Source organism: Phoxinus phoxinus (genome assembly GCF_949152265.1).
Source record: "Phoxinus phoxinus genome assembly, chromosome: 1".
Classification (NCBI taxonomy): domain Eukaryota; kingdom Metazoa; phylum Chordata; class Actinopteri; order Cypriniformes; family Leuciscidae; genus Phoxinus; species Phoxinus phoxinus.
In genome coordinates, this window is record NC_136876.1 from 22,291,970 (window position 1) to 22,305,545 (window position 13,576).

General features: G+C 40.5%; 1 protein-coding gene across 2 annotated transcripts; it reads left to right on the forward strand.

The window, feature by feature from the left end:
• Positions 1–12,462, forward strand: rundc3aa (RUN domain containing 3Aa). 2 transcript variants are annotated; one of them, XM_079608274.1, is made up of 11 exons: positions 1–213; positions 8,206–8,321; positions 8,399–8,532; positions 9,535–9,620; positions 9,718–9,807; positions 9,893–9,973; positions 10,075–10,240; positions 10,486–10,643; positions 10,824–10,943; positions 11,101–11,201; positions 11,357–12,462. In XM_079608274.1, exons 1-11 carry the CDS (start codon positions 107–109, stop codon positions 11,497–11,499), a joined length of 1,302 nt encoding a protein of 433 aa, XP_079464400.1. In that variant the 5' UTR covers positions 1–106; the 3' UTR covers positions 11,500–12,462. The 2 variants fall into 2 exon arrangements, with proteins under 2 accessions (XP_079464400.1, XP_079464401.1); XM_079608275.1 differs by lacking the exon at positions 1–213 and adding an exon at positions 6,343–6,673 and having other exon boundaries at positions 11,357–12,348.
• Positions 12,463–13,576: the final 1,114 nt, after the last annotated feature.

A 13,576-nucleotide genomic window follows, 5' to 3' on the forward strand; every position in this document is an offset into this window, starting at 1 on the left:
CCTGGAGTGGGCATACCTCTCCATCCAGCAGCAGCTCGGCGGAAGAAGGGAGGGGTTTGAGCCTCGTAGCCGGGAAACTGAGGCTCGATGCAGCCTCCGCCGATTCATGAAGTCAGGCTGTCTCCAGACCGCAATGGCTATGGGTCTAACGTCGAAAAAATCGTCTTCTAGAAACGTCGGGGTGGAGCGCAAGAATCTCATCACCGTCTGCAGGTAGCTCGTTTATTGCATGACACATCGAACTGCTCTTCACGACACCAATCGTGTTTTCATTTATCTCTCGTTACCTAGCCTTTATTATTATTAGGCTATATATTTGATTAACTACTTGGACATACTACGTCATATGATATTGCATCTTTTCTGATTTACATTCTTGCGTAAACGCTTAATATTGAAGATGAGGCCGCCCTTAAGGACGTCGGTTCCTTATTTCATTCCAGCATCCATGACGTCATTACATCCATCCGACGATTTTCATGCCGTGGACGCGACATGCTTAAACCACACTATGACCTTCACCCCAACAGAGCCTTTTCACAATGATGCTTCACATGATTTTGTGATATTTTTTCAAGAATGAATTTGGTAAAAGAGATGAATTTGGTTGTATTGTTGATTTAGCTTCTTAAATAAAGGCTACAAAAAATAAATAAAAATATAAGTTAGCAGTGAATTATACTATATTTCTATCAGAGTCAACATGAAATCAATGATCTTATGTAATTTCTTAATGCACGTTCCTTGTCTTTTTGTGAACAATTGGTGCATATAATGTTATTCATATTCTATAATCAAAATCGAATAACTTTATCTCTTTATCTGAAACAACTTTCTGCGGATGTAACTTAGTGCCTGTTTGTGTTAGGCACTAACAGATGGTGCCTGTTAATGTTAGCCTAATAGATATTACATTTATTTCCTAACATTTACGTTTATGAATATGAATATGTCAAAATCATCTCACATTGGTATATACATTTTTCTCTATTATCTGATTGATCACCAAATCTCTCTAGAATTAATGTAATGTCAACTTTGTTTTGATTGCATCATTCCTTCATCATGCCAGTGAATAAGTCAGTTTACTAAATGAATATTGCTGTCTGAATCTCAGTTATTAGTAGTCATTTGCAGATGTTTGATCAAATCAGGTATTAAAAGTTATTCTGTTTTAGCCATCATCGGAAGACTCGCATCATAAAGGTCTTGACTTTAATGGCACATCATGATTGCATCAATAGATCGAAGAGTCTCAGCCCTATATGTGCACATTTTGTCCCAGCACACTGTGCATTGGTGAGTCATGACCGAAGCTTATAAGGCACATAGAATTCCACCACTGCATTCTGTTCTGCAGGGCTGTGTGGGACTGCACCAGAGCTGCACTTTACCGGTCGCTTGGAACAGCACATTAAGTGGATGTTAAATAATTCATGTTTGGGGGCGCCCCAGGCATAGGCCATGTACAGTTGCTGAATGGACACAGAACACTGTCACTCCTGTTGGGACAGCAGCACCATTGTGTTGTCATAATGTAAATGCAGTCAAAGAGATGATTGTGATGTAGCAAGCTGTTGTGACATCATCGGGATGATGTTCATCTGTTTGCCTGCAGAAAATACGAACATGGGTTCTAGTCCTAAGTCTAAAATAGATCTAACAAGAAAAACAATCTTCATTAATGTCAGCTCATATTTATTAAGCATACAGCACTGTGGTTAGAACCAAACTTTCCAAGGTTCTACCATCTGGATGGCATAATGTAGGAACTGTTAAACACACGAAACACATGCAATGCTAATGCACAGGGAAAAAAACGAACAAAAAAGAATTACAAAAATGGACTTCAGACCTCACAGATTATTATAAACACAAAGACGCTTTTGTTGAAAAGGGCAGAGGCCTTTCTCTACTACCCACATCCCTCGTATGGCCACTCTAGAGTTGTTTGTAACATTGAACAACAAGACACACAGGACAAAGAACTTGACAAGAAAAAAAAAAAGATTTTAAAATCTTAATTAATGGCTGCTAGCAAAAAAATCTCAAACAGTGCTTAAATTAAATTGAATCGTGATTAGCTCAGATTACTTGATTCTCTTAGAGACACGTAGCTAAAACCTCCCGTGTCTCTAACATGAGTGTTGTATTTCTCTGGTACATTGAGATCAGGAGACATTTCATTTCCTTCACTCTCAATCATCAAACCCTTACCCCCATTGTCATGTCTCTCAGTCCGACAATGCGATGCCCATTTATGAAATTTGTTGCTTTGTCTTTAGCTAACTTTATACCAGGTTGAAATTCTCAATGGTCAGGGAAATGTTTGCTTTTGACCCCTAAATCACTAGTCTTCATGGTAAATGATCTAAGCTGGAAATCAGGGTCAAATCTAACCAATTTATTAATCTGAAGCATCTTTGCTGAAACTGAGAGCTGTTGACAATGTGGAGAAGAGTTTTCACCAACAGACACATGATTAGTTTCACTCCCCATAACACACCCACTTATCTCAAAGCTGAGCTCCTTCTGCGCTAAGATCAAAAGCATTAGTGATGTTGCATATCTGCTGCCTATTTTACAATGGTTTCACATATACAGTCTGGATTACTGACACAACTATAGACAGTAACACAGTTTCAGTTTTCTACTTGTTCAATTTTTTACACTCACACTAAACAAATGTCAGTTTCAGAGGGGCTAAATAAAGGTTTCATTATAAGAGCACTCATGATACGTTTACTTGGTTGTTGGTTGGTTTTTTACTAATAAAATACATTGAATGCACTGTAAGTTGTTTTGGACAAAAGTTCCTTCCAAACATTGTTGCCATAGACAAGGCAATAGCTCAGTACTTCAGACCATAAGATTTGTAACAGTGTATGGCAGTAACCCTCACCATTGTGAGGGTTTTATGAAGTTTATGAAGTGTAAAATAGGGCATGATGACTGCCTCCCAGGTCAAAGTCCAAAGGTAAGAGTTCCAGCGGTCAAAGAATGGCTCTTGTTGATGTCCCCATGTCTTGAGTTTCCAATAAAATGGAATGGCCCATTTTGCTTTTCTCCTTGAAAAAGTTTTCCAGACAGCTGAAGCTAGTAATGTAAAGCTGTGGACTCCGATGATTCAAGAACTCTGCAAGGATGAGCAGTTGAATTCAGTGTCAGTCTTTGTATCAGTACAATCAACAACTTTAGTTTTGTGTATTAATTGTCATCTGAATTATATACAAAAAGTCATGTGTAATGGGTATATAGTATCGTATGGGACATAGTTCTCTTGATAATATTTTGGAGGTTGTTGATGGTGTTCATTTTCTACTTAAATGTTTTTTAAAAATTTCCCTTACAGGTTTTGGAGATCAATATTATGCAGAGATGTTTTTAAAATGGAGGGAATTGGGTATCAATTGGCATACTTTCAGTTCTATCTTCATCCTTGAAATGCAGTTCCCTGACCATCTAATTTCTTGGGAACGTGTGAAAATCACATTTGTTTCCAAACATGTCTTGGCACCAGCTCAGTGACCTCTGACTGGTTCTTTCATGATAAACTTAAACTTCTAACTCAGAGCAATCAGGCTCAATGCACAATTACACAATCAATCGTTATCACTTGCTTAGCTTCTCAGTCTACACATACCTAACCCATTTAACTATCATATCCTCCAGTTCTAGGAAGCAATTTGTTTTGGTATCTGTAAGATGTGTGATTAAATTTCATTTGAATTTGATGAAAGTTTTTATTCTCAAGCAGGGGATTGCATATCGAGAATTAGCAGACAATGCTGTTACTGCCTACAAGAAGGGTGAGGGAAGGGGGGTGAAGATATATATAACTTTTTATATTAAAAAGTTCAAAACTGAGAGTGGGAGGGAGACATAGCAAAAGAATGACAGGCCAAGCTTGGGAGAGGAGGGCCAGAACATGGAAATAGAGATGATTGATAGAAAGGGTATGGGAGAGAGGGACCAAAGCATAACAAGAAAGTAGGAGGTACAAATACAATCTAGACTTATAATCAGTGGCCTGTAAGCTTTAAAAGCTGAGAACAATCCAGAACCCTGATAGAATTAGAGTTAATTCAGAGGTAATTCCGTGTGTAGTCAAATGTACCTTGAAAAAAATAACAAAAATCTTAAGAGCGAGTGCTATGAAGTAATATTTTTAGAAGGGTCTGGTTTTTGGCCTGTTACCAAAGTGGGCATGACCAAGAATACAAAAGCCATTTGTTAAGTGGTTGCACGTTTGTTTTTCAGTGTCAAATCGTACCAAGACAGTCTTTCTGACACATTTCTCTATTAGCATTTCAGCCCTCACCCTGAGAACCTTCAAAGACCTGCATATCTTCATATGTGACCAGGCATAGTGTGCAATCCAATTATTTGGTTTGCTGGTGTTGAGAGTTGTCCTACTGCAATGATTAGTATTGTTCTCGGAGTGTGGGATTTACCTGCCCTTGTGGACCACCTCTGTGGAACACCACTTTGGGTGAGACATAGAGCCAAGGAGAAAATCTAGACTAAAGAATGTTTATGATGTTTAAGGCATTCATATCTAGCTGAGCTGTCATTACAGAGGGACAAATTTTGCTCAGGTCAAATAATGAAGCAATGAAACAGCGACGATCAAACAAATACAGGTGACTAAACTGAAATCCATGCTGGCAAGATCAGTGATCCTTGTAGAACCTTGAAATATCAATATTACATAATGAGAGGTATTAATTATCATCATTTAAGAAATCGCAGTGTTGAAAAAGTAAATCTATTATTGCTGCAAAATAATTGTCCATGGCATAACCATCATCCTTTGGAGCTGGATTTATTAGTTACTAACCTGAATCTGGGATGTATTCCAGAGAAATGAAAACAAAAAAGAGACTTGGTCCAAAAGGGATTTTGTTTTGAACGGCAACATTTTTTGCAAGATGCAATTAATGATCTCCACAGAAGGTACGCTGTGATGATGATGTTTCCTCAGCTGTTGGTGATATTTGCTTATGTTTTCTTTGTTTCCAGCGTGCTGAAACTGTCCCCCCATACCACTCCCAGCACCCTGCACCCTCCCCATAGATTTTGACTTACTCGCCATTAAAGAGTTTTCCTCTTGGGCATGAAAACTTTTCGGAAGGACGTAGATTTGGTGCCTCGGCTGAAAGAGGCGGCACCCATGGAGATCTTTGTCTTGCCACTGGTGATGGTGGAGGAGCCCAGGGATGTTGTGCTCTTCCCGCGGGAGATAGAAGAGTTTCCCATCAATATCTTGGTCTTGTCTCTCTTGATTGATGTGCTCCCCAGGTTGAGGGCCGTCTTGCCCTCTGTGATACTGGTGTTACCCATGGTGGAACTGCAGCTGGTGGTGGAGAAGCTCCAGGAAGTCTCCTCCAGCAGCCAGCCTAGACGATCTCACCTGGAGCACGTTCACGGTTAAATTTTCTATACTTTCCCTTGGGAATCTTCTGCTCTCCTGGTTCTACAGGATGAGGTTACGATGGCTCATCGCGTGTCCTGGCAGCAACGCATCCCAACGCACACAGACAGTGCCTGGCTGGGTGTGACAGTCCAAACAGCTAGTGTCGGGATGGAACAAGAATGCTAAGCGTGGTGAGAGCAACCCCCATGCAGCAACATAAAGCACTTGTTGAGCAGCATAACGTGGGCTTCGCAAGGCCACATACCTCCCCTGTGTGCCGTGAATGGACAGAGGCTGCCGTAGGAGGCCTTAGTTCTATATGGGGGCAGAGCGGACAGTAGACCACATTGTACCGTCGCTAAAGCAAGGCACTGAAGAACACATTGTTGGGCAACACAATCGGGGGTGACATCACTCAGTTCCGTGGCATTGTGCCTCCCTAGAACTGCTAGAAATGTCTTGACTTATACTGTACATGGTTTCTGAAAAAGGTGTCGTGTTGACTGAGCCCAAGACTTTGAGACTCATGGGGGGTGGTCTACTTTAATGATTCACACTGTAGTTTTGGCCTCTTTTCTAAAATAAATCTTAGCAACTAACAAAGTTATGGCAGTGTAAAACATTTGCTACTAGCTGTCAATGGGACGAGTGGGACCAAAGTCTTGAATACAACTGTTCAGTCTGACAAAAGAAAAGTGGATTTTACCTAAGATATGATTGTGATCACATTGTATAGTCTGACAAGCAACAGTCTGTGCCTAACTTAAGGTAAATTAAAATAAACCCATTTTAAAGACAGACACATTAAAACAATGTTTTAACCATTTTAAAGGTCTATTTATTGACAATTCTGTTTTAATCCATTATAATATTGTTGATTTATGCTACATTAATGTAAGATTAAGAAGTCGAAGAATTAACAATGCACATTTTATTTGTGAGGCTATGGTTGAAGTTCAAACTTTTTACTCTGACTTGGTTAGTACCAATTAACTGATACAATTCCACTTGCAAAACAATCTCAGATCTGGATTCCTGATCATAATCCAACTTAGACCCTTCTCCATGTGAACAACAATAAAAGCCATTCCAGTTGTAGTCACACCCTCACTCGTGCATGCATGCATGTTCTCTTCATGGAAACCAGATTTGCGCCTGATCTCTTGACATGTTCTCTCAGACAAATCTTTATCTTAAAATCATCTCTATTCTCTTTCAGGGACAAAGACGTCATGCTCAGTTCCAAGCTAATTTAAGGTACACTTGCACTTCATTTTGCCTCTAGAATGCATTTGTGTGCAATTCTAGAGCGAGCTGGCAAACACTTGCATCTTACAAGACATCCAACCTGCTTAAACGCTCTACTTCAAAGTCAGTCTTTTTGGTAACATACACATATACTGTACATAATCTGTTTGCAGTTATATTTGTGTCTTTATGTCACAGATGAAAATCCCAGTAGAGATTCCATTGCGTTTCCTTGCCTCTTTTGAGGGAAGTCTTAACTACAGTGACAGACTTCTCCCCTTGACTTAAAGTGGCCTTGCTCAAAGAACTAGTAGTCTCTCCATGAGTGATTGTAGTTGTACCCACCACAAACGCAGTCTCTCCCTTCCTCAGTTTGGTCTTGCTCCTCGAAAGAACGGTCTTCCCCCATGACATGGCCTTCTTGCTTTTCATGAGTTTGATTTTACCTTTTGTAAAGCAGGTCTTTCTCAATAAAAGAAAAGCCTTTCCTTTTGAGGCTTTTAAATTGTCCTCTTGTTGTATATCTGTTGTCTGGTCCTTCTCAGTGCTCTTTCTTGCTGTTGAAGTCTTGGTCTTTGTTTCAGCGTTTGCGGATCGTCTTTCCATCTACTTGGTCCGGCGCTTGGGCATGAGGGCCTTGCGGAAGGAGGTTGTAGTTTTGCCTCGGCTGAAGCTGGCTGTGCCCATGGATATGGTGGTCTTGCCTCTGGTTATGGTAGATTCTCCCATAGAGGTAGTGGTGACCCCACGGGTGATGTTGGACTTGCCCATGGTGATGGAAGTCTTGCCCCGGGCTATTGAAGAGCCGCCTACAGACAGGGCAGTCTTCCCTTCTGAAATACTGGTGTTCCCCATGAAGGCATGTAGGTCATCAGGTCTTCAAACTCTCAGTTCTCTCTCTGTTTCCTCTTCCCTTTGAGTGGGCTAGAGCCTTAGCATACCAGCGCCTTGCAGGTTTGACTGTGCTAGAAGAAAACTGTACACAGTATCGGGACAGCCCTAAATAGATCACACCACCATTACAGCAAGCGGGTGGGTGGAGAAAATGAGTGTGTTAGGATACGAAGGAGATTCGCTCACTATAGTGTTCCTTTAAAAAAAAAAAAGCCGCAGAGGTTTGAATGGAACTCAGGCGAAAGGACAAAAGTCGCCACGCCGACAAGTAGCATAACGCTGTTGGCCAGGGCACAATGACTCCAATTGTGATGGCAGGAGTGATAACGTGAACATGGCATGAAAAGGGCATTGTCTTGCACACAGGACAATTGGGATTGACCTCAGCAGTCCACTGTGGCACCGCTCCCGAAACCGCCCGTCTTTACATCAGTCAGAATGGCAGCATTGAGTGGGGCCTGCACCAATGCTAGTTTTTGTATCTGTGAGATGCTGATCATACTGTTAGCGAAGTGTGGTGTTTCATCACTGTGTAGCTCTGTGTTTTTGATGAATTTGGAGTTTCCAAATTGGATCTGTTACGTAGCATATCTAGCGTAACTCAAATTTACTGCATTTCTCTCTGTTACTCTTTCTCTCTCTCTCAGGTTTTCTGTGAAGACGTTGTTGGAAAAGTACACTGCTGAGCCTATTGATGACTCATCGGAGGAGTTCATCAACTTTGCAGCAATTTTGGAGCACATCCTCAGTCACCGTTTCAAAGGTATAGATTTACACAACTTTTTCTGTCAATGCCCATTGTGTGTCAGTATTCATGAATAATCTTTGTTTTTTTATCAGGTCCAGGTGGTTGGTTCAGTTCAGATGGCCAGAGGAGTTTTTGGGACTATATCCGTCTGGCCTGCAGTAAAGTCCACAACAACTGCATCAGTAGCATTGAGAGCATTGAGAACATTAGCACATCACGAGCAAAGGCAAGATACTTTCAACCTTTCAGCTTCAAGCACTCTATCTTTACCCTGTGAGATGATTGGCTAATTGGTTGTCAGTCCTGTATTTGAGTCTTTAATATGGTTACGTTCACACACAGTTCAGTTATTTACGGGAGTCACAACCATATTCTATAACCGAATTCACAACTGTAAATTTTCAGGTCTCACAACCGGAAAACCTCACTGTGTGAACAGAACCGGACTGGACAACTAATCTAACTGTCACATACAGTGCGAGAGAGCAGTGTATCACAAATGGATGTGTACCGTGTGTTGTGGGTTTTCCTATGTTGTTTCGCTTTCGGTAACTTACAGTGACGGAGAGATGTGCAGTGTGTCATCTGAAGGTTTTAGATCCAGTCACTGTTTTCCACTGGAGAAACACCTGTGTTCTTTTGTTTTGTGTTCAACACCTGACTCAAATGCTCCTCTCATCACAAAGATATAAAAGTTGCTGTCGGATAATAAAGGTTTGATGTATTCTTTCGTGGCTCGATTGGACTTTGCCATCTATGATATTACTATGATATCACTGCCGCAGTGGTTAGGCTGGCACGGTGGCTCAGTGGGTAGCTCTGTCGCCTCACAGCAAGAAGGTCCCCAGTTAGAGCCCACAGTTTTGTGTTCAACACACGACTCAAATGCTCCTCTCATCACAAAGATATAAAAGCTGCTGTCGGTTAATGAAGGTTTGGTGCATTAACTCACGGCTCGCAGAGTCCTTTCTGTGTGGAGTTTGCATAGTCAGCATGGGTTTCCTCCAGGTGCTCCAGGTTTCCCCACAGTCAAAAGTGGATTGGACATTCCAAATTGTGAGTGTGAATGTGTCCCAGCACTCTCAGTTGTGTCAGGAAGGGCATTCGGCGTAAAACCTGTGCCAAATCAAATGTGTGTGTGAAGCGGACCCTGCAAATAAGCGGGAATATAGGCTAGTTAGGTTGCAAAGCTTTTTCTTTAACTGTTAATTTTCTTGTTGTCATACAGGGGCGAGCCTGGATTCGTGTAGCGTTGATGGAGAAGCGTTTGTCTGAATATGTAGCCACTGCGTTAAGAGACACTCGGACTACCAGGTCACAACTCTGCACTTGTCTATACAATGTGTTTTACAGCTGTCTTCATCATTTCAAAGTGATTGAATGCATTTGTAAATGTATATTTGCACTGCAGGAGATTTTATGATGATGGCGCCATTATGCTAAGGGAGGAGGCTACTGTTCTGACGGGTATGCTAATTGGACTCAGTGCCATTGACTTTAGGTAAAAACAACTTTCTTTGAAATTTCTTTGGCACCAACGAGTGATATGATAATACTGACTGTCTTTCTTTTTTTGCTACTATTAGTTTCTGCCTGAAAGGAGAGGTTTTGGATGGAAAGACACCTGCAGTGATCGACTACACACCTTACCTTAAGTTCACCCAGAGGTAGGAGGTTTTAATACATTTTATTTGCTGACCAAACACCAAAGCCTAAACTTTATAGTACCCCTTAATATGTCATTACTGCTATTGATGTGGCCCTGCAGCTATGACTACTTGAGTGATGAAGAAGACCGCCGCAGTGTGGACAGCAGTGCCAGTGATGAGAGTGTAGCTGAGCATCCTTACATTCCTCTGGTCACGGACGAAGAGACCTGGAGCAACAAGTGCAGAAAGATGGAGCAAAGATTCAAGATTGTCAATGCCCAAAAGGTACATGAAGTTTTTAGTTCCAGGCACTGGGTGATATGGTTGACCTTGTTCAAATTAAGTTTTTAGCTGTAGAAATTACTGAAAAAAATAAACAGCTGCCATGTTCCAAAACACAGCTGTCAGCAGTGGATTAAAAAAGAAATGATAACTCGTTACAATAAGGTTTCATTTGTGTTAACAGTAATAGTGCATTCATATAGAAATAGTGCATTCATATCCTAATCCAAGAATATGTGTAATTTTAGGGTTATTTAGAGGAATTGGTGCGCTTGAGGGAGTCCCAGCTGAAAAATGTTGAAACGGAGAACAAGAGGCTAGATGCTAAATTAGAGGATCTACAGGTCCAGAGTCAACAAGAGAAGAAAGAACTGGAGGCCATTATCCTGGAACTACAAGCACAACTGTATGCACACACACACACACACACACACACACACACACACACACACACACACACACACACACACACACACACACACACACACACACACACACACACACACACACACACACACATACACAATTACATATTCTGCATTTGTGCCAACAAGTCTTTTTAGCTTTATTCTGGTATGTTTTGCAGAACTGGCATCATTCCTTGTGAGTCCTCACATTTAGTAAAAGGCTTATCTATACCACTCATTAACCAATGGACAACTGCACAAGCCGCCAACAACCAAGGAAATGTAAAGCTGTTCCGTCGGTAAGCACTGAGTCAAAATTTGAAGACCATCACCACACAGAACACCTCAGCAACTGCATAGCAATATCCTGGAAGTCACCTGTAGCATCAAGTTATGCACAGGAGAGCACCACTCAGCCTAGTCAATCTAGTCATGCATTCGTGTGTTTGGGTTTAGGAGAAGTTTTCACAGTTTGGACCTCTCAGCTGATGTGAGTTTGAACTCTGACTCTCAGAAGGAAGACGGCAATCAGAATGGAGACAACGCCTGGTCAGCAGGTAAAAACCACACAGATTAACATAATATTACAAGCCTGTCTGAGTACTGATTACTAATTAATCTTGTTTTCTCTTTTCTCTTCTCTTCTCTTCTCTTCTCTTCTCTTCTCTTCTCTTCTCTTCTCTTCTCTTCTCTTCTCTTCTCTTCTCTTCAGCTAAAGACAACACTCCCTCTATGCTCGGTCTTTGTGGTTCTTTGGCTTCTCTACCCAGCTGCAAGTCTCTGGCAAGTCTCAAATCCAGCGAGTATTTGGTCAACATCAGCAGAGAGCCAAGTCCTACCCTGTCTCCCAGCTAGGGGGCGCCAAAGTCAAACCAACAAAACAATATTTGTCTCAACTGTACTTTACCCAAGAGACATCACAATTGTGCAACCAACATCCTCCAACGTTCCCAAGGATCTGAAACAAAACAGTGTGGATTGATTGTTTTTTATGGGTGAAGGAGGTGTTTAATCTGAATTTGGTATTTGTGAAGTGATGATCCAATCTTAAAAATCCATGAATGATGAACCCTCCTACACCCTCTTACTTTCCTACCTTTACTTTCCAATTTATTATTCACTCTTATCTTCCACCCTTCAGTAAAGTCTTCATCAGAATGTTCCAATGTCTGTAACGTTCCCTGAGCCAGATATTAGAGCCCAAGGGCACAGCAGCGTCCCAGCACCAAAGGCATAAACAAATCAAAGTAATACACAAAACTCAAGTCTTGGCAGTTATTCTATTATACATAAATGCATTTCAAATTAACATGAACACATCTGGTCATATGTTAACCACAGTGAAATCTCTGATTTAGGCATATTAACTCCTTCCTATGCTTATCAAGTTAGAACAAAAGATATGAGGAAATAAAAGAGAGATCAATGGAGGGAGAAGGCAGAATCTGCTGCCCCTATCTGCATGTGAAATGCGCTTTATTGAGGCTGTAAATGCTTTGGCTTACTCATTGTATTTGTGCCTTTGACAGTTATATAATGTGACAGCAAGCATTTCAAGTGTTGTCAGCTAAATTCTAATATTTTGTCATATTTATCTTGGTGTGTTTTTTTCTTCCTAGTTTCTGTATATATAATTGCCTATTTTGTTATGCGGTGGTGGCAGCACTCTGCGGTTTTGAATTGTAATAAATTATTCCTATGTTAAAAGCACATACATCTCAAATTCTTATCCCAGAATGCTTCAGGGCAAACAGCACAACAATATCAGTACTTCCCAGGAGAACTCGACATCTAGTGGATATTGCTTGTAATGGCTTTGCAAAGCTGTATACAAACTCATGGAACATCTACTCAGTAGATGTATCTCCCCTTTAAAAAACAAACAAACATTTAAATAGACTCAGGCCCGGCTCCGTGGGGGGTGGGGGGTGGGGGGGCCCTTATGTGGTGCCTTGGCCCCGCACCACATAACAGCCAATCACAATTTTGACACCATTCCGCCGAACAATGCTTCATGAGAGGAAGAAAAAACCTTGTGCTTTTAGCTCATGAAAAAGCAATAACACATGAACTGAACATGGATGAGTTTGTAACAGAATTCTCTAAAATGAGTAGAAAGCTAATGCTGTAAATATTAATATGATAATATAGTGATATAATGAGATCTTTTTCAAGACCTGCCCTGTTTTCCTCAAATCTAAAGTTACTAAACTGATACAAGATCTGTTGTGAGGTAAAAAATAAAATATTAAAAATGTAAAAAAAAAAGCTTAAAAAAAGAAAAAGATTCTAAATATACATAAGAATGTAAAAACAAAAATGTAAAAAATAACAATGGCCAAAAAATCTGTAATGTTATATATTAACAGACGTGAGAATAATTCTTAAGAAAAACAGCATTTCAGATAAAATTACCATTTTTAGTTTGTAAGAGCTAAACAAAAAGCTGATGTTGTAAATGGTATAGTGATGTAAATAGTTTATCAAATCTAAAGTTACTTAACACGATATGTTAATGGGTAAAAAAATATATATTACAAATGTAAAAAGAGAGAATTTAAAAAACATGTTAATAACTAAACATAAAAATATTAACAATTAAATATTATGAAAATGAAGAAAACACAAACAAACAACCCAAAAATTGCCTTAAATTTATGTTATTAAACTATATAAATAGGCATGCGAGACCACACCGCCCCCTCTCAAATCCGGCCGGCCCACCTGGAATATCACTTTGGCCCACCTTTAATATCTGGAGCCGGGCCTGGACTTCAGGTTACGTGTCACCGCACAAGCTATCCCAGCATAAATGCTCCGAATAAAATTATTTGCAATTAAAGTATACTTTAGCCACTGTTGATGTTAAAAGACAAACAAGCCTACCTACTGTATGCGGGATTTGGCATGGCAGAAAGCGTGCAAAGAGCGC

Excerpts from the sequence above, each read along its gene's own strand:
- rundc3aa (XM_079608274.1), top strand. The coding sequence starts at position 107 with ATGAAGTCAGGCTGTCTCCAGACCGCAATGGCTATGGGTCTAACGTCG. Across the intron at positions 9,974-10,074 it reads TACCTTAAGTTCACCCAGAG|CTATGACTACTTGAGTGATG; the intron begins GTAGGAGGTTTT and ends GTGGCCCTGCAG. Across the intron at positions 10,944-11,100 it reads AATGTAAAGCTGTTCCGTCG|GAGAAGTTTTCACAGTTTGG; the intron begins GTAAGCACTGAG and ends GTTTGGGTTTAG.